This window comes from Equus przewalskii, chromosome 2, assembly GCF_037783145.1.
Source record: "Equus przewalskii isolate Varuska chromosome 2, EquPr2, whole genome shotgun sequence".
Classification (NCBI taxonomy): Eukaryota; Metazoa; Chordata; class Mammalia; order Perissodactyla; family Equidae; genus Equus; species Equus przewalskii.
The window spans coordinates 17,979,942-18,004,686 of record NC_091832.1 but is presented as its reverse complement, the minus strand read 5'-3'; the positions used below and the strand labels follow the sequence as shown (position 1 = coordinate 18,004,686).

The window sequence follows — 24,745 nt, the reverse complement described above, 5'->3', positions numbered from 1 at the left end:
ATAGACACACAGACAATGTCATGTGGCTGTAATGCCGAGACAGAAACAAAAGGGCTCATTTGAGAAAACAAAATTAATTTAAAAAGCTCCATTCTGTGGCCATCTTTACAGCCTCAAGATCAGCTCCCTTTTGATGGTTTCAGTGAGACATTTCTTAGGATACCTATGACAGAATACAGTAGCTGAGGCACTCCATCATTTGGAGGTGTAAGTTTCAGCTGGGGAGAGGCAGGAGAGCATAATGAAGGCAGAATGCCTGGGTTCAAATTCTGGCCTACTGTCCAGCTGTAGCTTTCATTTGGCAGGTTAAGCATCTAATTTTTCTTTGCCTCAAGTTTCCTTATCTGTAAAATGGGAATAATAATAGCACCTACACTCCTCACTGGGTTATTCTGAAGATTAGAGTTAATATATGTAAAATGTTTAGAGTAGTGCCACGCAGATGGCAAGCACTCTTATAAGTGCTTGATATTATCTATATTTAATTGGTGGTGGTTAAACAAGATTTTCCTTGGCTCTTCAAGGTGAGCTTCCTGGCTAGGGTTTGAAGGAAGAGAACCACAAAATACCAGAGCTGAAAGGAGCTTTAGAACTGTGACAGACAGACACTATGGTCCAGAAAGCCTAAAATATTTACTATCTGGACCTTAACAGAGAAAGTCTGCCACTCCCTGATCTAATCCCAACAGTTTCCCCCCCAGTACAGTATCCAAAGAGGAAACTAAAGCCCAGAAAGGGGCACTAACTTGTCCAAGGTTATACGTACAGTGAGTTATTGGCAAAGCTGGTTCTCAAACCCAGTTTTCCAGTAAATAAAACTGCCTAACAGGCTGAACAGGCTAAATGAAGACCTTACAGTAAAGATGGGCTATAAATTAGGAAAGAATACTGGCATCTGAAGAAATTAGGCAAAGTGTCCTATTCTAACCAACAGATATTTGCTGAATACTATAAGCCTAAGGATTAGTATTTCTTAATGTTCTCCAGGTGATTCCAATGTACAGCTGGGGTGAGAACCACTGTTATTAGTATTGTGCTAGGCAGCAAGATGTAAACCAAAAAAAAACGAGAGCAAGGAAAGTGACTGAATAGCTAACCAAACGTATCCAGACTTAAGAAAGCCTGGACAAGGCAAGATCCCATATTTCATCTGCAATTACCTACACATCTGTGTAGGGGACTCCAAGAGAAGAGCTACAGGTACAGCGAAGGCAAGGAGGCCCTGGGTATATCTTTATCTATGTTAGAGAATAAAAGACTTTTTTTTTAAAGATTGGCACCTGAGCTAACATTTGTTGCCAATCTTTTTTTTTCTTCTTCTTCTCCCCAAGACACCCCAGTACATAGTTGTATATTCCAGTTGTAGGTCCTTCTGGTTGTGCTATGTGGAGTGCTGTCTCAGCATGGCCTGACGAGCAGTGCCATGTCTGTGCCCAGGATCCAAACCGGTGAAACCTTGGGCCACCGAAGTGGAGCGCTTGAGCTTAACCACTGTGCCACGGGGCCGCCCCCTAAGATATTTTTTATTCACATCTGTAAATTCCAACATTTTAATGGATTATAAACTTCAGACATGAATTCTTTTTAAAAGAATGTTAAAAGTAACTTTATGTTAAAAGTAATTGTACTCCTTAAAAGTGTACAATATACAAATTTAAAACCTTAATACGGCAAAAAAACACACAAAAAACCGTCAAAGTCAAAAGACAAACGACTAACTGAAAAAATATTTCCAGGGGCCAATCCCGTGGCCGAGTGGTTGAGTTCACATGCTCTCCTTCGGTAAGCCCAGGGTTTTGCTGGTTCTGATCCTGGGCACAGACATGGCACTGCTCATCAGGCCAGGTGCCAATCTTTAGGGAACAAAAAAAAAAATTCCAACACATGAGACTGTACAGGGAGTTAAAACTCGCAACACACAAAGAGCTCCTACAAATCAATAAACACAAAAATCAAAACCATTATAGAGAAGTGGGCATAACAGGTACGAACAGGAAATTCAAGAAAGAAAAACACAGGGGCTGGCCCCGTGGCCGAGTGGTTAAGTTCCCAAGCTCCGCTGCAGGCGGCCCAGTGTTTTGTTGGTTCGAATCCTGGGCGTGGACATAGCACTGCTCATCAAATCATGCTGAGGCAGCGTCCCACATGCCACAACTAGAAGGACCCACAACGAAGAATATATAACTATGCACCGGGGGGCTTTGGGGAGAAAAATGAAAAAAATAAAATCTTTAAAAAAAAAAAAGAAAAGAAAAACACAAATGGCCAATGCGTCCTTGAAAAGACAATTAACCTAAGAAATGAAATTAAAATGAAATCTATTTCTTGCTTATCAGATTGACAACAAGAAAAACATAACTAATACACAGAACTGCAAGGGTGAGGGAAACAGACATACCACTGGTACAAACTTTCTTGAAAGCAGTCTGGCAATATGTACCAAAATGTAATGTGTGCAACTCAACAACGAAAACACAACCAACCCAACTTAAAAATGAGCAAAGGACCTGAATAGACATGTCTCCAAAGAAGATATACAAATGGCCAACAAACACATGAAAAGCTGCCAAACAACATCAGTCATTAGGGAATGGAAATCAAAACCACAATGATATACCACTTTCACACTCACTAAGATGGCTACAATAAAAAGTGGAAAATAACAAGTGTTGGAGAAGATGTGGAGAAATTGGTACCCACAGACATTGCTGGTGGGAATGTAAAATGGTACAGCCGCTGTGTAAAACAGATTGGTAATTCCATAAAAGTTAAACATAGAATTACCATACGACCCAGAATTCCACTCCAAGGTATATACTCAAAATAATTGAAAACAGGTACTCGAACAAATATATGTACACACATGCTCACAGCACTATTCACAACAGCCTAAAGGTACTAATGTTCATCAGTAAATGGACACTTAGTGATCCATAATACAATGGAATATTGAAACATAAAAACACATGCTACAACTAATCTAAGTGAAAGAAGCCAGACATAAAGGTCACATATCGTATGATCCCATTTATATGAAATATCCAGAATAAGTAAAATCTACAGAGAGAGAAGGCAGACTGGTGCTTGCCAGGGGCTAGGAGGAAGGGGAAAGGGAGAATAACTGGGTGTGTGTATTGTTTTGTTTTTGGTGAGGAAGATTGGCCCTGAGCTAACATCCGTTGCCAATCTTCCTCTTTTTGCTTAAGGAAGATCATTACTAAGCTAACTTCTGTGCCAATCTTCCTCTATTTTCTATGTGGGATGCTGCCACAGCAAGGCTTGATGATCTGTGCTAGGTCTGTGCCTGGGATCTGAACCTGTGAACCGTGGGCTGCCAAAGCAGAGCATGTGAACTTAACCACTAGGCAACCGGGCCAGCCCTGAGAATAACTGATTAAAGAAACGAAGAGTAACTGGGTACAGGGTTTTCTCTGGGGGTGATGGAAATGTTTTGGAACTAGACGGAGGTAGTGGTAATACAACACTGTGAGTGTACTAAATGCCCCTGAACTGTTCACTCTAAAATGGTTAATGTTATATGAATTTCACCTCAATAAGAAAAATAATAAGCATATCCTCTAATAAAGCTCTTAGAAAATTGGAAGAAAAAGAAAAAAGTAATATGTGCATCCTCTTATCCAGTAATCCCATTGTAGGGATTTACCCTGAAGAGAGAGCCACACAAGTGCAAAGAGATGTATGTGCAAAGATCTTCATCTCAACATCATTTATTATAGCCAAAAACTTAACCCTCTAAATGTCCTTCAGTAGAACCCTGGGTAAGTAAATTATGATACACCTATAAAATGGAATACTACACAGAGATTAAAAACAATAATGTACAAAGTTGGAGAGTTTACACTATACAATTTCAAGCCTTATTATAAAGCTACAGTAATCAAGACGATGTGATATTGGCAAAAGAACAGACACAAGAATCAATGGAACAGAATGGAGACCCGAGAAACAGACCCACACACATCGAGTCAACTGGTTTTTGACAAAGGTGCAAAGGCAATTAAATGGAGAAAGGAGAGCCTTTCAAAAACAGTGCCAGGGGGATGGCCCCGTGGCCAAGTGGTTAAGTTTGCGCGCTCCGCTGCAGGTGGCCCAGTGTTTCGCTGGTTTGACTCTTGGGCGCGGACATGGCACTGTTCATCAAACCACGCTGAGGCAGCGTCCCACATGCCACAACTAGAAGGACCCACAACGAAGAATATACAACTATGTACCGGGGGGCTTTGGGGAGAAAAAGGATAAAATAAAATCTTTAAAAAAAAAAATTTAATAAATAAAAATTTAAAAAAAAAAAAACCAGTGCCGGTGCACCTGGACATCCAAATATATCTCACATCTTATACAAAAATTCACTCAAAACAGATCACAGACCTAAATGCAAAATGCAAAGCTATAAAACTTTTAAAAAAACTGGAGAAAATCTGCATGACTTTGGGTTTGGCAAGAGATAAATTGGATTTTACGAAAATTTAAAACTTTTGTTCTCTAAACGACACTGTAAAGAGAATGGAAAAATAAGCCACAGAGTAGGAGAAAATATTTGTGAATAATATATCTGATAGAGGATTTATACCCAGAATATATAAAGAACTCTTAAAATTCAACAATAAGACAAACATCTCCCCTCAAAAGATCTGATAGGCATTTCACCAAAGATACACAGATGGCAAATAAGCATATGAAAAGGTGCTCAATATCATTGGTCTTTAGGGAAATGTAAATTAACCACCATGAGATACCAGTACACCCCTATTAGAATTGCTAAAAAATTTTTCAAAAAGAGAATATAGGGGCCGGCCTGTGGCTAAGTAGTTGAGTTCGTGTGCTCTGCTTCAGTGGCCCAGGGTTTTGCCAGTTCGGATCCTAGAAATGGACATGGCACCGCTTGTCAGGCCATGCTGAGGTGGCATTCCACATAGCACAACCAGAGGCACTCACAACTAGAATATACAACTATGTACTGGGGGGCTTTGGGGAGAAGAATTAAGAAAAAAAGGGGCCAGCCCAGTGGCACAGCTTAAGTGCACAGCTTAAGTGGCGCAGTTAAGTACGCAGGTTCTGCTTCTCGGTGGCCCGGGGTTTGCTGGTTTGGATCCCGGGTGCAGACATGGCACCGCTTGGCACGCCATGCTGTGATAGGCGTCCCACATATAAAGTGGAGGAAGATGGGCATGGATGTTAGCTCAGGGCCAGGCTTCCTCAGCAAAAAAAAAGAGGAGGACTGGCAGTAGTTAGCTCAGGGCTAATCCTCCTCAAAAAAAAAAAAAAAAAAAAAAAAGATTGGCAACAGTTGTTAGCTCAGGTGCCAATCTTAAAAAAAAAAAAAAAAAAAAGACAATATACACCAAATGCTGGAGAGAATACAGAGGAACAGAAATTTTCATTCACAGCTGGTAGGATTGCAAAAATGGTACAGCCATTCTGGAAAACAGTTTTGTAGTTTCCTACAAAGTTAAATCAATCCTATAAAGTTAAACCACACTGTACATGAATGTTTGTAATAGCTTTCTTTATAATTGCTAAAAACTGGAAACCCAGATGTCCTTTCACAGGTGAATGGATATACTATGGTACATCCACATGACGGAATAGAGTTATGGACTCATGCCACAACATGGAAGAATTTTAAATATATTTTGCTAAGTGAAAAAAGTCAAACACCAAAGGCTGCCTGTTGTTCGGCTCCATGTATATCACATTATGGAAAAGGCAAAACTATAGGGATGGAAAATAGATTAGTGGTTGCCAAAAGTTGGGGCAGGTAGAGGAGTTGACTACAAAGAGGTGACACAAGGCTATTTTTAGAGTGATGGAACTGTTCAGTACAGTACTGTGATGGTAGATTTCTGACTCTGCATTTGTCAAAACCCAAAGAACTATACACAACAAAGAATGCACTTCACTGTACCCAAATTTTAAAAAGAAATGTCTGGGGCCGTCCTGTGGCCGAGTGGTTAAGTTCGCACACTCTGCTTTGGCAGTCCAGGGTTTCACCAGTTCTGATCCTGGGCACGGACCTAACACTGCTCATCAGGCCATGCTGAGGCAGCGTCCCACATAGCAGAGCCAGAAGGACCTACAACTAGAATATACAACGATGTACTGGGGGGTTTAGGGGAGAAGATAAAAAAATAAAAGAAAGAATGAATTTAAAAAATGATGTCTGGGGAACCCAGGATAGAATGCAGACTGCAACAAATGAATGTAACTGTATTACAAATGTATGACATAACCTCACTGAAGGGGGGAGGGGGAAAAAAGGAGCTGACCTAAGTAACTTTGTAAAACAATGTTTTAACTGGATACTACAGGCTAAAATGAACAACAAGAACTGTATACAAACATTATACTCTAGCTAGTAAATTGGTTTCTCACAGAAGTAACTACTGAAACTACTTTACACTTTACACAAATAATTATCTACACTGTAGACAACAAGAGCCAGATTTCTTACTCAGAGAAAGAAATCACAAACAAGCAAGGGGGAAGGACTAGAATGAACCCTGTGGTACCAGAGTAGAGCCAGAGTTAGCAGTATAAACTCATGTTTATTTTAAAATATCTAGGCAGATACAGAAGTAAATCTAGACATTTGTGTATACATGGATTAGTATAGATACATGTTTCCCGGCTCTTTCCACTTAAGGGACTAGAAGCAATGACATCCCAGAAGCAACAAACACCCCTAAGCACCCAGATCTGATGGTTTCTAAATACCATTCACCAATAAAAAGAACAAGCGCTCCTTGGAAAATCGGCTGTCTCCAGGGCTGAGGGAAGACATTGTAAGCTGGGAGCATCTTCTAGTACCAGAAAGGAAGCAAATGCTAAACAAACAAACAAACAAACATGGAGGCATGCCATAGGACACAAAGAACATGAAAGAGCACCCAATAACCAAAGTTGGAATAATTTGAGCAACAAAATAAATAACTTAGTACTAGATTATAACCCAAGGAATGAAATAAATATCCAAACTGATGTAAGTAAATGATGTAAATAAATAGGGGAGAAAGGATAAATCTTCTTGGCAAAAGAATTTCAATTAATAAGAGCAGAAGGAATGAAGGAAATTATGACAGTAATTGCAGCAGGAAAGATCTACTGATAAACACTAGAATTAGTGGGTGAAACTTTAAGGAGAAACAGGATATCTGCATTACCTCAAAGTATCTCCCCTAAAGTATTTATTAATTACTGTGGTGCTTTTAACATATGCCCACAAATTCTTTGCTATTCCTCCCTCCAGGAGATGGAGCTTAAATCCCCTTCCCTTCAAAGTGGGCTACGCTTAGCAACTCTTTTCTAACAAATAGAGTACAGAAAGGAAAAAATTTTGACTTTACAGTAGAGGAATCTGGCAGACACAACCTAAACCAAATGATCAAGGTTAACATCACCAGAAATAACTCATGTTGATATTATGATATCATGCTGATATACTCTGACATGATGCAATGAGAAGGGTACTTCACCTCTGTGGTATGCTTTCCCAAAATCCCTAACGCCAGTCTAATCCTGAGAAACCATCAGACAAACCCAAATTAAGAGACATTCTACAAAATAGCTGACCAGTACCCTTCAAAAGTATCAAAGTCATGAAAGACGAAGACAGACTGAGAAACTGTCACAGATTGGAGGAGACTAAGGAGACATGATGACTAAATGCAATATAGTCTCCTAGATTGGATCCTGAAACCGAAGGGAGACAAAACTAGAAAAACTGGTGAAATTCAAATAAAGTCTACAGTTCAGTTAACATATTACACCTATGTCAATTTATTAGTGCTGATAAATGTACCATGATGATGTAAGATGTTAATTTTAGGAGAAGCTGGGTGAAAGGAACTCTCTCTATGCAGTATCTTTGAAACTCTTGGGTAAATCTACAATTACTTCAAAATTCAAAACAACAACAATAACGTAGAACAGTTTCTCAACCTCAGTACAACATATTGATTATTTTGAACCAGATAATTCTTTGTTGTGAGGGGCTGTTTTATGCATAGTAGGATGATCAGCAGCATTCCTGGTCTCTACCCACTAGATGCCAGGAACCCACTTCCCCAGTTGTTACAACCAAAAATGTCTCCAGAGATTGCCAAATGTCCCCTGGGGGTAAAAATTACCCCAGATTGAGACCACTGATGTAGAGTTATATCCAGTACCACATAAAGATATCCATAACACATTGTTAAGAGGAAAAAAAGGAGGATACAGAATAGCATGAAATGTATGAGTCAATTTATGTAAAAATATATACAGTCATGCTTCGCTTAACGACGGGGACACGTTCTGAGAAATACATCGTTAGGCAATTCTGTCATCGTGCGGACATCATGGAGTGTACTCACACAAACCTAGATTTTTTAGCCTACTACACAGTTAGGCTATACGGTACTAATCTTATGGGACCACCATCCTATATGCAGTCCATCCTTGACCAAAATGTCGTGATGTGGTGCATGATTGTAAACATGGATGAACCTTGAGGACATTATGCTAAGTGAAGTAAGCGAGTCACAAACAACAAATACTGTACGATTCCACTTATAGGAGGTACTTAAGAGTGGTCAAAATCATAGGTATAGAAAGTAGAATGGTGGTTGCCAAGGGCTGGGAGGACCGAGAAATGAGGAGTTACTGTTTAATGAATACAGCTTCAGTTTTACGAGATGAAAAGAGTTACAAGATGAAAAAATGGTGAAGGTGGTTACACAACATTACGAACATATTTAACACCACTGAACTATACATTTCTGAACTATACACTTAAAAATGCTTAGGATGGTAAATTTTATGTTATGTGTATTTTTACAATTTAAAAAAATTGGGAAAAAACACATATACACATGTGGATAAATACACAGACAAATATCTGGAAGCATGTGTACCAAAATGTTAAAATGTCATCTCTGGTTGCTAAGTCTATGGTGATATTTCCTTTGTACTTTTCTATGTTATCTGGACTTTTTTCAAAAAGCATGTCTCCCTTTTTCAAAACACAAAAGGCTTTGTTCTCCATCATTTTTTCTCACAATGCTTCCAATTCAATAACCAAAATCCTATTCTGTCTCCAAAATGTCAAAGTGGTTACCTCTTTTCCCCTGCCAGAGGCCAACTCAGAACCCTCTCACCGAGGCTAATGTAACAGAATCCTAGGCTGTTTACCCCTCTCTCACTCACTCTCCACCAGCCATCAGAGTTACCTCATGAAACAGATTTACTGTCACTTCCCTCGTTAAAACCCAAACCCTCATGGCATGCACTTCCAGGGCCTCCACCGTTTGGTCCCAGGGTCTGTATTTTCAGTTTCACCTCCTACTACCGTCCCTCAGGCATCCTCTATGCCAGATAGTTGCTAGTCCTTCCTGGAAAACATGCATGCACTTTTACTATTCCTTTACTTTGCTCATGCTCTTCTTTCGTCAGGAATACTCTTCTTCCTTCTCTGCCTGATAAAATGTATACAATGGTACAGAGGAAAAGAATGGGATGGAGACGAAGGGATAAACAAATAGGTAGAGAAAAAAACATCAAATAAAATAGAGATAAGGGTTCAAGAAAGTAATTTTTGGTAGGGGTGAAATAACAATAGTGCCTACCTCATAAGGTTGTGGTGAGGATATTAAATGAGATAATATATGTCAAACTTTTAGAACAGTGCCTGGCATATATATTATTGTTATTGTTATTATTTTCAGTATTACTATTTATTATTATTATTCATGGTACAATGGTAAGAGCGTGAACTCTGGCTGCCACAAACAATGAAGCAGGAGCAATGATGAGGCTCCAGCTCAGAATAAAGGCCCCAAAAGAGCAAAGAGGCAAACAGGATCCTGGTCTCATTCAAATTTATCTAAAGAATTCAACAAACTACACAAGAAACCAAAATCAATTTGGTTAAGCCATCCTCGAGTACATAGAGAGCACACAGGTGAATTCTTATACATCCCAAAAATCTTTTATCCCTCAAATATACACTCCTTTTTGAAGTGGAGCTGTTTCAATATCCTGCTCCAGGCACAAAGCATCAGGGCAGCACCTCGTCCTCACAAATCTGAATCTGCAAATCACACCTGTGCTTTCCTATGGTTTCCCATTTGGTCAGCAGTGACTTCTCTTTCCTTCTGTAACACAGGAGGTGACTCCAAAGTTCTTCCCATAGCTACAAAAAAAGTGAATGTGTGTGTTTAACCCACCCAAGCTTAATACTGTAGTCAAAGGGAAACTAAATTCACTCACAATGGAGGTGACCCAAGGGACCTAGAAATTCATATATATATTTCTTAGATGACTCCAAAATTTGGAGATTTCCTTCTTAGCCTCCTGTCAGGCTCAATCCTTTTAAAAGATTGCCACTGCCAGTTGTGGCAAATAGCCTCTGCATAGCCCCCATCTGCCCTGGTTAACAGTTTTTGTGACTTTTATTTCATGTCCTAGTAAGCCACTGTGATCCACGAGCCCATCTCTTCCTTCATGCCCCTCCCCTGTGCATCCCACATCTCCTCTGGGCACTATCAGACAGACAGTCCTTTGGTTAAAAAAAAAAAAAAGGCTCCTAAATTATGTCCCAAAGCAGACAAAAAGAATGCAGAATTCCACATCTATTAAATGACACATAGGCTGCTTACTAGTCAGACTGCCAAAAATCATTTGCTTCTCCTCTTGTAGGTTTAGACAAACACAAAGGGAACTGTGCTCCTATGTATGACTACTGCTTCTCCACAGGCCTTGAAGACTAAGGCATCAGAGATACTTCCTCTCTATAAACCCAAATAGAACACTTTGTTTATTTTCTCTTGGCATATAGTTGGTAGTCTGTATTTCCAAGCAGTCATTGTACATCTTTTGGCAAGTGCCTTCAAGTTTCTCAGTACAATGTTTCATCCAGGCACTGAAGGCGATGCATTGTACCTTGAATACACATGCCAAGAAGACTCGGACTGAAAAGATGACCTTCAGTATCATCTTCCTGTGATATATCAGACACCACACGTGGGTTAGAAGGCCCAGATCCAGTTCCCAGGTGTGCAAGTGTCTTGCAGCATGATCTCTAGTCTGCTCTTTAATCTTTCTGTACCTCAGTTTTTCCATCCTGGAAAACAGGGATTGTATTACCTGTCCCTCCTTGAATTCAGACTCGTACTGGCTGACTGAGAATATTTATGTCTCTAAAATTTGTGCAACTGGGGTTTGGGAAACTCAGAAAATTAAGTTCAAACGTTGTTTCTCACTTTTGGCAGAGCTGCCATGCAGAAATCCACGGCAGCGCCCAGGAGGAGTCCCTCTGCAAGCAGTCCCTCAGAGGGGAGTTCTGACTTCCCACCAACAAGCCGCAGAAGAATGCGGAGCAAGACACCAGGCAAGACCTTCAGAAGCTACATGGCTACAGAAGCAAGTCATTATCTATCAGGCTCCATGACAATATTATCATTCCGGACATACTGCCCTTAACACTCTGTTGTGGTTTTACCTCAAAGAAGCTACCTCAATACTTATAGCACTTACCTATTCAATGTTTACAAAAACAAGCACTTGCCCTTGATGTGAACTGCCCAGGTAGGGGTTGCCTTGGGATGATCCTGCAGTTAAGGTAGGACAAGGGATGACAAAAGAAGTATGAGGTACAAGACAATTTAAGATTTAAGGCAGTTTTACAATTTTTTTTTCTTTAGGAAGATTAGCCCTGAGCTAACTGCTGCCAATCCTCCTCTTTTTCCTGAGGAAGACTGGCACTGAGCTAACATCTGTGCCCATCTTCCTCTACTTTGTATGTGGGATGCCTACCACAACATGGCGTACCAAGCAGTGCCATGTCCGCACCTGGGATCCGAACTGGCGAACCCCGGGCCGCCGAGAAGCCCAACGTGCACATTTAACTGCTGCACCACGAGGCTGGCCCCTTACAATCCTTTTTGAGTTACTAGTACACTTCTGAAATACAAAATTCTGGAAAGCATTCCAAAAGGGATCACTAAAATGCAAATATTGGTCTTTAAAAAGATCAACCCCAAAACCTGAAAAAACATTCTAATTATCACACTTTCCATTTGGTCACCCTTTGGTCCATGGCTGTTACAACAGGGAAGTTTACTGCTCTGTCTAGGCTCTCCACAAGGCCAAGCTTCCCCTTTGTTCCAATACACATTCTCTGCCTTTGGGATCATTAAATTATTGACATTAAATTATATCTCTCAGCAGCAGCAAGATGTATCCCCCTAAGCAGTGCATCATGTGGCCACCACTCAGCTCAACACTCCACTAGACAGACATCACCATGAATTCACACTAAGATTCACAACAGGAATCCTAAAATACACTTCATGTTCTGATCAAAACATAGCACACTCCTGTGAAGGATGAGTGGCATACAAGTCAAGAAACACTCTCAAATGACTGAATCCCACAGCTCCTGCCTCGTCTGAAAGGGATGATGGCTTTGTGTAGTGGATAAGGCACCGGGCATGGAAAGTAGAGACCTATGGCCAACTCCAGTTCTGCTACTTACTCTAAGACTTTGAGCCTATTTCCTTAACTGTGAAATGATAACACCCTCCTTACAAGGCTGTTGTGAGAATAAAAAAGCATATGTATGCATTTTATAAATACTGCTATACACATTTAAGTTATTATTATTCTGCCTGTGGATTTATTCGAGATTGAAAATGTTCTTTCAACGAGCTGGTGATCCCAACATTAAGAACGTCATTTTTTTCACACGCTTACCAAAAAAAATTTTTTTCTTCTTCTCCCCAAAGCCCCCCAGTACATAGTTGTATATTCTAGTTGTAGGTCCTTCTAGTTCTTCTATGTGGGACACCGCTTCAGCATGGCCTGATGAGCGGTGCTAGGTCGGCGCCCAGGATCCGAACCAGCAAAACCCTGGGGCGCTGAAGTGGAGCGCGTGAACTCAACCACTCAACCATGGGGCCGGCCCGCCCCAAAATTTTCTGAGTCAACCTCAAGTCACTGAAAAGCATCAGCTCCTTCCACTGGCTAAAAAACAAGCAGAGTAGCACTATCCTAACAGCAGCATGGTGAGCAAAGGTTAGAAAGGAAGAATTGTGCATACCCACAGTGAATGGGGCAGAGACACTTTATTTCAGTATTTAGACTGAAAAGTAAAACCAAAGGTCAAAGTTTTCGAATGGGGACCAAGAGGAAATGTTACAAATACTCCAAGTATAATCAAAATTAAATACAACCTATAGCCAGTTCAGAAAGCTCAATAATCCTGAAACTGTTTTTCATATGTTAATTAATCCTCACAGCATCCCAGGGATGAAAGAAATTTAATTCTTTGTATTCTAGTTACTTATAACCACAGAAAGAATCTAAATGGATCAAGAGGTGCCATTTTAATAAGGCAGGTCAACAAATATTCCATCAAATATTAGGGCTCTACCATATCATCAGCACTATATAAGGCGCAAAGTGTCCTACCGACATGGCCTATCTTACAGCCAGCAAGACCGCTAGCAACCGCAACCTTATGGTACAGAGCTATGAGCAAAGAAACATTTCTGAGAAACGGATAATGGCAATTACAGAGCTACACCCAATCCTCACTGCCAGAACCCACTAACTTATTTTAAAAAGATGTAGGGGCCAGCCTCGTGGCACAGCAGTTAAGTTCGCACGTTCTGCTTCGGCGGCCTGGGGTTCACCGGTTCAGATCCTGGGTGCAGACATGGCACCGCTTGGAAAACCATGCTGTGGCAGGCATCCCACATATAAAGTAGAGGAAGATGGGCACAGATGTTAGCTCAGGGCCAGCCTTCCTCAGCAAAAAGAGGAGGATTGGCAGCAGATGTTAGCTCAGGGCTAATCTTCCTCAAAAAAAAAAAAAAAAGATGTAAAATTAAGATGATTTACTGAGAACACTTTCCTGACAAGGACTATGTTGGTATGTGGGGAAGAGGGGGCATCAGGGAGCAATGGTGTGTTATTCTAAATAGGATGGTCAGAGAAGGCCTCAAAAAGGTGACATCTGAGCCAAGACCTAAAGAAGAGGGGAAGTGAGCCACACGGTAATGTAGGGGAAGAGGCTCCACCAGGCAGAGGGAACAAGTACAAAAGCCCTACAGCGGGATCATACCTGCTGCGTTGTCCACACATCCACTAGGCTTTCCCCTGGCGTGTCCTGTTACCCCCCCCCACTGTGCCCTGCTAGGTCTTCCTGACTCCCAGGCTCACCATACTCTCACAGGCACACAAACCCGAATCCTGAATCACACTGGGTGCATTATTCTCGTCTTTCTCCAATCAGTGACCAACTCATACTGTAACAAGACGCTACCTTCAAAATGCTACATGGTTCTCTTCCCCTCCATTCCTAATAACACATCAGCCCAGAATTACAGAAATTATAAAACATTAAGACTGGAATGGACCGTAGATATCATCAGTGTAATTCCATCTTACTAAGGCCAAATTACTCAAGTCTCTGAGGTGCCAGGCCAAAGAGCAATCATTACATCATACTTGGCTGTTTTTTTGTATGCCCCTCCCACCCCCAAATCCAATTCATCATGCCTACTGCTCACAAATGCTTCTTACACACTGCCTTCGCCATGTTACTCACCCCCCATTCCACAATACCTACGACATCTACTGAACAGTCTCCTTTCACAGTCCTACACGCACACTATGCCCATTCACCTTCTAAAGCTTCATCCATGTTCCTTCCTTTGATATAATACCTTTTCTTCTTTCTTCTCTGACCATCCTATTTAGAATAACACACCATTGCTCCCTGATGCCCCCTCTTCCCCACATACCAACATAGTCCTTGTCAGGAAAGTGTTCTCAGTAAATTCTTTTCACAGAATTTTCCAGGACTATACCAGCCTTCACTGATTTCTCCCTTCTCACAAATCCTATGGTTTATCATAAAATCTAACACCCGTAGTCTCTCTCCTCTCCACTTCGTCCACCTTGCAAAGCATCATTAATATCTCAGTCCCAACACTTACTAACTCTGCCTTGTTTCCTCTTTAGCAGGACTAAAACTCCTTGAGGACAGGGATTATGGTTTTGTCCCTTCAAAAGGGCCTTCCAGAAATAGCACCTACCATATTTTTAGCACTTACTATGTGCCATATGTTGTATTAAGTGCTTTACATACTTTATCTCATTCAATCATCACAATAATGTCGCGTTATTGACATTATTCTTCCTATTTTACAGAAGAAAAAACAATGGCACAAAGAGGTTAGGCTGAAGTCACATATCAGAAAAGACAGGGCCGGGATGTGAGCTAAAGGATCTCTCTCGAAGCTGGCACAAAGTAGACTGCAAACAAATATTTGTTGAATTATCCTAAACATTTCACATGTGTTGACAATCCTATCACCCCAACTGAACTAAGGGTAGAAACCATGCCTGGAGGCTTATGGGGGTGCAGTGGGGACAAGGACTGCCCCCTCTTGCTGAGTACCCATCAGGTACCAGGTTCAGCACAAGGCACTTCACGTCAAGCATCTCACCCACTCTGTGAAAACTCGTAACTGTAAATACTCGTCAAAAAATAGCACCTCTAATTCCTCCATCAGAGATTGACCCCAAATGTCACCCACTCTCAATCCAAGCACAAATGCTTCCAGGTGCGACATGTACTACACTCTTCCGGGCCTCCCTCTGACTCAAGGAAGAGGACAAAGACTCCTCGACTCCCATCAGCCAGTAGGTTAAAAATCTCAGCTTCAACAAGCATTTACCAAGTGCCTTCTTCAGGACAGGTCACCCTGCTCTTCACTCTTAACACTCATGATCTCAATCATTAAGCACCACAGGTAGGTGGCATTTTCTCCACTTTACAGATATATAAAACGACATCCAAAAAACGACATTGTTAAGGTCACGTGGCCGATGGCAGATTCGGAACCAGAATCTAGGTCTCCTGACTATCCACCCTGTTCCATGCCCTCAGCAGACACTGATAGCTGGTAACTGATTTATCCTGGTGTCGCGGGGTCACTCTAAAGAGTAAAAGCTCTAGAATAATTTTCACTTAAAAGGTATTTATTGGACGCCTATATGTCAACCTTACAGATTCAAATACCATCTCTTCCACTTGTGCGCTATGTGACACGGAGAAAGTCATTTCACCTCCCCAGGCGAATTCCCTCATCCGTAAATGGAGATAATAACAGTACCTAACAAACAGTAATGTGCTGAGAAGTAAATGAGATGATAAAGTGAAACACCTGGCACTATGTCTGGCATTTGGTGGGCGCCTAGTAATTATAGACTCCTTTCACCCCCCACCCCCCCGCCCACCCCCCCGCCCCACAAGCCTCGGGGTTCACCCACTACCACCCTGCGACAGAGTATCCGCTCGGCCAGCCGCCCGCACGCGGTCTGGGGCTTCACAGGCCGGGGACGAGCTGCACTGCCATACCTGCATGGAGTCGGCGCTGACGATCTCGCCACCGAGGCGCTGGCCTAGCTGCAACGCCAGGGTAGATTTGCCAGTGCCTGTGGCCCCGAGAATCACTACAAGAGGCAGTGTCCCTTGCAGGCCTCGGAGCCCAGGGCCCACAGACACTGCTCGTGCAGCCGCCGCCGCCGCCATGTTGGGAGCATCTGCGCTTGCGCAGGAGCAGCTGTCTCCATAGCAACCGTCAGTGCGCCTGCGCGGATCTCGGACTCGGTAGGAAGAGGCGAGGAGGAGGCGGTGGAAGTAAGTCCCCATGCTTGAAAGCCTCCCAATATGACTGCAGTGAACTTGCTGGTGTCAGAACCTCAACCACCCCCTCTCTTAAGTGGGAGATGGCAGTCCTACCTAAAATAGATCTGTTCCTATTATTCTTCCTTTCACGGCACCCATTTCTTTTTCTTCATAGCACTAATTACAGTATAAAATTATATATTGCCATCTTGTCTATTGTCTGACTTTCATTCCCGGCTGTCAGTTCCATAAAGACAAGGGACAAATTCTGCCTAGGTCATTGCTGTATCTCTAGTGCCTGGCACAGTACCTGGTACCGAACAGACACTCAAACGTTGTTAAATGAAGAGGAGAATGTCTTGCCTGTCGTCCTCGAGCCAGAGAGCTCAGAGGTGTGGCGTTCTCCTGGATCAGATTTGCACAGTTCTCAGGCAGGGGTGGCTGCTCTAATGTTTTCATTCCACAATTCAAACTCAGACACATTGAGGAGGCAGGACGAATTTCCCATCTCTATGGCCGAAGGTTGCAAGGGATGGGATGAGAACAGACAAAAACAAGCAAGTAAACACCCCACAAAATACAAAGAGGAAAAACGAGGAAGGCGGAGAGGATAAAATAGTAGCAACCCTCAGAGCAAAGTAGAGGTGGGGAAAATTAGGACAAGAGAGAATCAAAATTCAGGAGACTTACAACCATTAAGGACAAGCTCTGAGAACCAGCATGGTGGCCCAGTGGTTAAGTTCCACCCACACGCTTTGGCTGCCTAGGTTCAGTTCCCAGGGCACAGACCTACACCACTCACCTGTCAGTGACCATGCTGTGGTGGTAGTCACGTACAAAAAGAGGAAGATTGGCAGCAGGTGTTATCTCAGGGCAAATCTTCCTCAGCAAAAAAAAAGAATAGGCTTTAGAATCAGATGGACCTGGATCCAAATCCCAGCCTGGCCACTTATCAGCTGCGTGACCTTACACAATTAGCCTCAGTTTTCTTTTTCTTTTTTGAGGAAGATTAGCCCTGAGCTAACGTCTGCTGCCAATCCTCCTCTTTTCGCTGAGGAAGACTGAGCCTGAACCCACATCCGTGCCCATCTTCCTCTACTTTATATGTGGGACGCCTACCACAGCATGGCTTGCCAAGCAGCACCATGTGCGCACACAGGATCCGAACCGGCAAACCCGGGTCCGCCAAAGCGCAACGTGCACATTTACCCGCTGCACCACCAGGCCGGCCCCTAGCCTCAGTTTTCTTATCATTAACTACCTCTCAGGATTGCCATAAGGAGAAAATGAAGTAATGTCTGAAACGTGCCTGCTACAATGCCCTGGCACATAACAACCACCATTTGTGGAACACTTTGTATTATTATAACAGTAACACCCCATCTGCCTCTCTAAAGAGGTAAGCGCAGCAGCCTAAGGGCAGAGAAATTTTCAGCAATGTGTAAACGTGCCCAATACCTATTCTACTAACCCTTTGTTAGCCGATTTAAGAGTTCTAGTTGCTTTCTCCCTGACATTGCTTGGCTCTGCCTAGCTCTCAGGTCCTATCACTAGGATCCCTTGGGCCAGAGGAATCACCCCTGGAAGTTTAGAGCATATGATAGGCCTGCCTGGAATAATTGCCAATACATTTCTCAGTCACTTAGATCGTTGTTGGCATAATGGCCACTCTTGCAGACCCAGCTTAAACCTTGTAGCCATATGTATTGTTTGGAGAACACCACACCCCAGGGTCCCCTGTACCTCCTTTTCTCAATCCAGCCTGCTTTGATCAAAAGCCTTGTTCTCTCCAATTTGTGGTACCCGCCTGGGGCTGGTTTTAAAATCAAGATGTGTGGCCACATATTGGCAGACACTCTCGCATGATGGTTGTTAACTGTAGAGCCTTTGCCTGGAGACTTTCAGAGGGTACAGTTTCCATGACAACCACCAGAAAGATGGCAGGCCAGAGAAGTGATGCAAATAAAGCAAAAGGAAGGCCAATTTCATGATGACAATCTGACCATGACAGAGTGTGCTCACTCACAGATGGGAAAGCACTGTCCAAGTCATGACCAGGTGACTGTTACTTGAGAGAGAAAAAAAGAGGGGGGTGGAATTTACCACTGAGAGACCAGAAGAGGGAGAGGCTGGTTACCAAGGCAACTGGGGAGAAAGGAATGAAAAAATAGGACTTCACCACAGCAGCAGAAAATTGCTTCTAGCCAAGCAACACAGGACTGTTGCTATAGAAACAAAGAGAACAGGGATCCTGTAGACCATAGGGAGAATTATCACTGAAATGCTGAGCAGGAAAGACTCCTAAATCAGAATGGAGCCCATGGTCCAAAGCAAATAAGGAGAAGGGAGAAAAACATGGTACCATTACCATTCATTGTCATTCTACCAGTCCCTCCAAAAAAGAATGGGAACATTTTTTTTAAATATCTCCAGGCTATTGTATTTGTACCTCTGTTTGTCTCCTTAAGGATCTTCTGAACTCTAAATCATACTAACAATAGTTCCTAAAGGATGATCTGTAACTTGAAATCCTAATTGGAGAGATTAAGTTCAAGGGAAAATGGGGAAATTGAAGTCTATGATCAAGAGTTAATAAGCATTTCTAAAAAACAACATAAAACCCTCTAATAGGAAGCTTTGCAGGGTAATAAGGAGACAAGGTGCAAAAGGGAGTCAGGAAGTCTATTTGTAGTCATGCCCAGGTATTAGCCCTGACGCCCACTCCACCTTCTGCAAGGCCAGATAGGAAGTAGCTCAATGCCTTCTGAAAAACAGCTCAGGAGGAGAGGGAGTGTCTTACTTAAAGTGTATGTGTATGTCTAGAGATGCAGGATACAGAAGCCCATCTCCAACATACTTCACTGCTTACAGATTATTTTGGGTAAAGAAAATTCTAGTTCAAAAGGCAAAGATGCCAGAATAGGTTCAGTCTGGAAGAGCATATTTAAAACGCAAGAATGAGGTACTAGGGATACTCAAATAACTTGGAGGGTAATAACTCTTGCCTGCCCTTCTGAAAGTCCACAGTCAGCCACCTAATTGTTACCCCCAGTGTATGTGTGCTGTACCCTAGGGGCAGATGTAGAGTCAGGCTGGCCAACCTCTGCACCTACATCACCTTCTCAAGGAAATTGAAAGCAGTACATGGGGTAGGTTGGGCATGGGAACATGGCAGAAAAGGAGAAAGGAAGAAGTGCAGAAAGGTAGAGGGGAAATCTGGGTGATGACCCATTAGTGTTTATTATAGTATTTCCTGTCCTCTGCATACTTTAAATAATTTATTTAAAAAATTTATAGAAAAAGAAACATAGGAAGAAGGCTAAAGGTGAGGCCATTAGTGTGGAGGGGTCATTCAAAGTGGAGCATCCAGGAAGTCTGAATATTCAAGATGGAATTCTAGAGGATGCTGTGACATTCAGGACAGAAGGAGGAACATGCCTGGGAGAGCTGAGGCACGTTTCCCAGGTAAGAGAAGAAAGTTGGATGAAGATAAACACTACCTTTTTGGTACAACCCAAGGCACCTTTGCAGCCTGACCCCCATATTAATTAGGTACCCAAATAAAAAATATTTCCTGCGTGAGTATTTCATGGTGAACCCGGTGCCTGTATTAGCTTTCTAGGGCTGCCGTAACAAATTACTACAAACTAGGTGGCTTTAAATAACAGAAATTTATTCTCTCACAATTCTGGAGGCCAGAAACCCCAACTCAAGGTGTCAGCAAGGCCATGCTCCCATGCTTCCTTCTGGAGAAGCATTCTCCCTTGCCTCTTCTAGCTTCTGGTTATTGCTGGCAATCCCTGACATTCCTTGGTTTGCGGCAGCATAACTCCAATCCTGCCTCTGTCTTCACATGTCCATCTTCTGTATGTGTCTGTCTCTGTCCTTAGGACACTAGTCATTGGATTAGGGCCCACCTCAATCCAGTGTAACCTCATCTTGATTTGATTACATCTGCAAAGACTCTATTTCCAAATAATGTCACACTCACAGGTTCTGGACGGACGTGAATTTGGTGGGGGACAATATACAACTCAGTACAGTGCCGATGAGTGATTACAGCACCTTCCATTGATCTGATGAACTGCCGTTTCCATTGGCGATTGGCCAGTTCAAATCTGGGAACATCAGAATTGCTCAAAACAAAGGAGGGGAAGAAGAACGTAGAACTCACCATGTTATAGGCTTTACGTTACACTTAGAGTTGAGTTGTAGGGTTTGCTCCAGAGCACACTAGAATGTTCTCGAAGGGAGCTCACTTTCATCCTTCTCAGCTCTCTAAGAGAACCTGCACACCTACATGGGACCCTTGAAGGCTGCAAAATCAAAGTGGGGGAGATGCAAAAGGGGAAAAGATGCAGAGCCATCAGGGGTCCTTTCCAGTTCTAAACTCATGGCTCTTTCAAGCCCTCTCCTCTACTGCTCTGGCCCCCTCTCTTTCTCATGGCTTGGCACTTGGGGCCTTCATCATCATGAGTCTCAAACCTGTATCTTCATTTCAAAGCCCTTTCTAAAGCTTCAGTGTCACGTTTCCAGCTTCCTGTTGGGTGCTCTATTTTGGACGACCCCATCACCTCAGTTTCATTGTGTCCCAAACCACAATCAGTTTCCAGCCCTGGCTTCCCTATTTCAAAGAATCACAGAGGATGTTTGCTGTTGAAAGGATACCCTTAGAGACCTTGTGTAACTCCTCTTGTTTTGTAAAAATGAGGCCGCCCAGCCAGCAAATCAGACCAGATTCCTCTCTTTTCCCCAGATTCCACACAACCTTCCCAATCCCTCTTCCCCAAAGCTATTCCCTTAGCCTGGAACACCTATTTCTTCTTCACTTAGCCAAAGCACTGGTACTTCCAGTTCCAGTTCAAGTCACAATATCTCCAACAAGAACTTTCTTGATGACTCCAAAGAAAGGGTTCTCTTCCCCTTCTGAGGCTTGTAGTCTTTGTCAGAGACACATATTGCCTTATTTTGTGATCCTGTATGCACGCTAGGGAACCATAGCGTCATATATCATTGTTCTCACTATGTGGCAGGCACTTCCTTTCATTACTATCTAAGCAGTTTACACATAATAACTTGTTTAATCTTCACAACAGTCCTATGAGGTAGGTATTAATATTATATCCATTTTCTTTTCTTTTTTTTTAAAGATTTTATTTTTTCCTTTTTCTCCCCAAAGCCCCCCAGTACATAGTTGTATATTCTTGGTTGTGGGTCCTTCTAGTTGTGGCACGTGGGACGCTGCCTCAGCGTGGTTGGATGAGCAGTGCCATGTCCGCACCCAGGATTCGAACCAACGAAACACTGGGCCGCTTGCAGCCGAGCGCGCGAACTTAACCACTCGGCCACGGGGCCAGCCCCCCTTTTTTTTTTTTTTGACAGTAAGTAGGATTTATTGATGGGCATGAGTAAGAAGAGGGCAGTGCTGAGGCTCTCATGAGTGCAGGGCTCGCCATTTGTCCAGGGGGCCATGATTAGGGATGTATTTAACTCCACAGCCATCTGGGATGAGCCGCTTTTCAGCCACCCTGTCTTCAAATTCATCTGCATTAAACTTAGTAAAGGCCCACTTCTTCAAGATGTGGATCTTGTGGTGGCCAGGGAACTTGAACTTGGCCCTGCATAGGGCTTCAATCACATGCTCCTTGTTCTGCAGCTTGGTGCGGATGGACATGATGACTTGGCCAACGTGGACCCTAGCCACTGTGCCTTGAGGCTTTCCAAAGGCACCCCGCGTACTGGTTTGGAGCCTAGGTTGGGGATAGCATCCGACATGAAATGTCCACTGGAAAGGGCTGTCTCCAAGGTCCCTTAGGGAAACCCATACAAGCAACAGGCTGCATACACTGCCAGGGAGGCTGCTGTTTGCAGCCACTGCACACCAGACCCCCATGGGGAAAAGGACACGGTCAGCTTAATTGGCTGCAGATATATCTATTTTCGAGAAGGAAACTTCTAGACTCAGGGAGGTTGAGTGATTTGCCCAACATCACACAGAGAATAACCTCAAGTTCCTCTTCTTAACCACTATACTATGCCATCTACCACCTTCTGAGAATATTTTTGTATCTCTGCAGGACCTGGCTCCAACCCTTTATTCTAATGTTTTTCTAAGTGTCACCTCAGGATTCACCTTCCTCCTTGCTTGTCAGCAATGTAGTTTCCTAGCCCTGGACTACTGCGTCAGGGTCTTGGGGGTGGGTAGATTTGAAGACACATTCAGGTTTGAGAATCACTGCCTGAACAAAATAGTCATTCAAGTGTTTAATGACTGAATGGGGTCACCTGACTCCAGCTGTTTGAAGGCACCACAGCGCCCAGTAAGGACAAATGGAGGGCCCATAGGTGCAAAGCAACACAGACTCAGAGCTCCTGCCTGCCATGGGTCATGGGATGCTGTGGACCAGTTGGAGGCTCAGGTCTTTGCTCTCCTTTCCTCCTCTGCCTATCTCAGTCTCCCAAAACCCTGGCTACTCCTCGCCTGATGATTGACTGCCTCGTGAGGCATCAATTTGTGCACTCCAGATTACTTTAAGCACTCCTTCTGGGAAGATTTCTTATTTTACCAATCCCTTCTACCACCTTTTGAATAAGACTAACCTGTATTCTAGGTGTGGCTTGTTAAATGGTTTAAATAATCATTTACTGAGCACTTACATGCTGCTCACAATAACCCAGTGAAGCAGGTGCTATTATTTATACCTGTTTTGCAGATGAGGAAACTGGGGCCGGGAGGTTAATAATTTGCCCAAAGTTATACAGCTGGAAAAGGCAGAGCCAGATTTGAAACTGAGATCTACTTGGTGTGGGAGACCAATTAGCCACACTGCTCCTCTCAAGTTTACAGGTGATCCAGCACTTCGTGGGCTCCTACTGGACCCCTGGCACTGAGTCTAATTGTTTAACAACTCACCTGATTAGAGACTTTAAGAACATATTTACATTTCCTTGCCAGAGGAATAGTAACATTAATACAGTCGATCCCTTTGGCAGCAGTTCTAAATAAAGACATTAACAAGAGCTGCCCACTGGGCTTAAAGTAGAAATGCCCACACCCCCCACACCCCAACGGAACTTGAGCCGACACATTTTGACACCTCCCCTTTACTCCTCCCCAGGCACCCAGTCATCAATCATCTCCCAACTAGTTATCTTATATCCTTAGAAAGGAACCTCTCTCTCTCTCTCCTATCACCTTCCAGATCAGCAAAGGCATCCCCATGCCCCCCTTCTCCTTCTAAAGTAAGTATTCTGGAATCTCCTGACCCCGGGGGCACTTTAGACAAATTCAGCACATCTAAAATAGTTCAACCTGTCTCAGTCCCCCAAAATAGGTGCCCATAGGGGCAGGAGTTAGGTACATGCTTTAGCCTTTTATTGTCTAACAGAGAAGATGACCTTTCTTTTCTACACCAAATGTGGCTTCTCAGCTGCCCCTTATTGTCTATGCCCCCATCCCCAAGTTGGGCACATACTCCCTTAGGTGTACCATGCACAAGTAAGCCTAATTTCTCCAAAGTCCAGGAATAAACTCTTGGCTATTTTCAGACAAAGATAGAGGTAGGAGTCAGTAGAAATAAGCTAGGAAGGAGCTTAAAATGCTTCACATTCCACAAACACCCTCTCTTCCCCCTCAGGAGATGGCTTTATTCCCACTCCTTTCTCAGAGCAGTGTCGGACTCAAAGGAGCTGAAGCTTGGAGCCAGGCAGCTGGTACTAGCCGTGTGGGTTTAGACAAGTGACTTAAATGTCTCTGAGCTTCAGTTTGCTCATCTGTGGAACGGGGCTGACACTACCCTGTTCTCCAGGTTATTGTGAGAATGAAGATATGTAACACAACTAGCATTCGTGCCTGCACCTAGGGGTCCATACTATTTTATCGAGGGCCTGTGAATTCTTTCAAGGAGAGAAGTCCTACAAATTAGTCTCTTGACAAGTGGCTTCAAAAAAGAAGGAAGAATACTGTATACTGGGGACAGAATGACTGGAACTAAAAGACGGAAATGGAGTTTTAAGAAAAGAATCTCAGTAATCCAAGTCTGTTTTTAT

General features: G+C 43.0%; 1 protein-coding gene and 1 non-coding gene across 23 annotated transcripts in view; both read right to left on the bottom strand.

Annotated features, from left to right (window-relative positions):
• TRIT1 (tRNA isopentenyltransferase 1) overlaps positions 1-16,656 on the bottom strand; it is a 79,655-nt gene extending 62,999 nt beyond the window's left edge. For 19 of the 22 annotated variants that reach the window (XM_070610154.1, XM_070610165.1, XM_070610152.1 and 16 more), the window contains exon 1: positions 16,427-16,626. In XM_070610154.1, coding sequence (XP_070466255.1) covers positions 16,427-16,600 — 174 coding nt within the window. In that variant the 5' untranslated portion in view covers positions 16,601-16,626. Of the gene's footprint in view, positions 1-16,426 lie in introns of all 22 variants that reach the window. The other 3 variants (XM_008524153.2, XM_070610148.1, XM_070610158.1) reach the window with 3 other exon arrangements.
• A 5,833-nt stretch (positions 16,657-22,489) lies between these two features.
• LOC139082137 (small nucleolar RNA SNORA70) lies at positions 22,490-22,624 on the bottom strand. Its single transcript, XR_011537865.1, has one exon. It is a non-coding gene; the product is annotated as a small nucleolar RNA SNORA70 (small nucleolar RNA).
• Between the last annotated feature and the right edge of the window lie 2,121 nt (positions 22,625-24,745).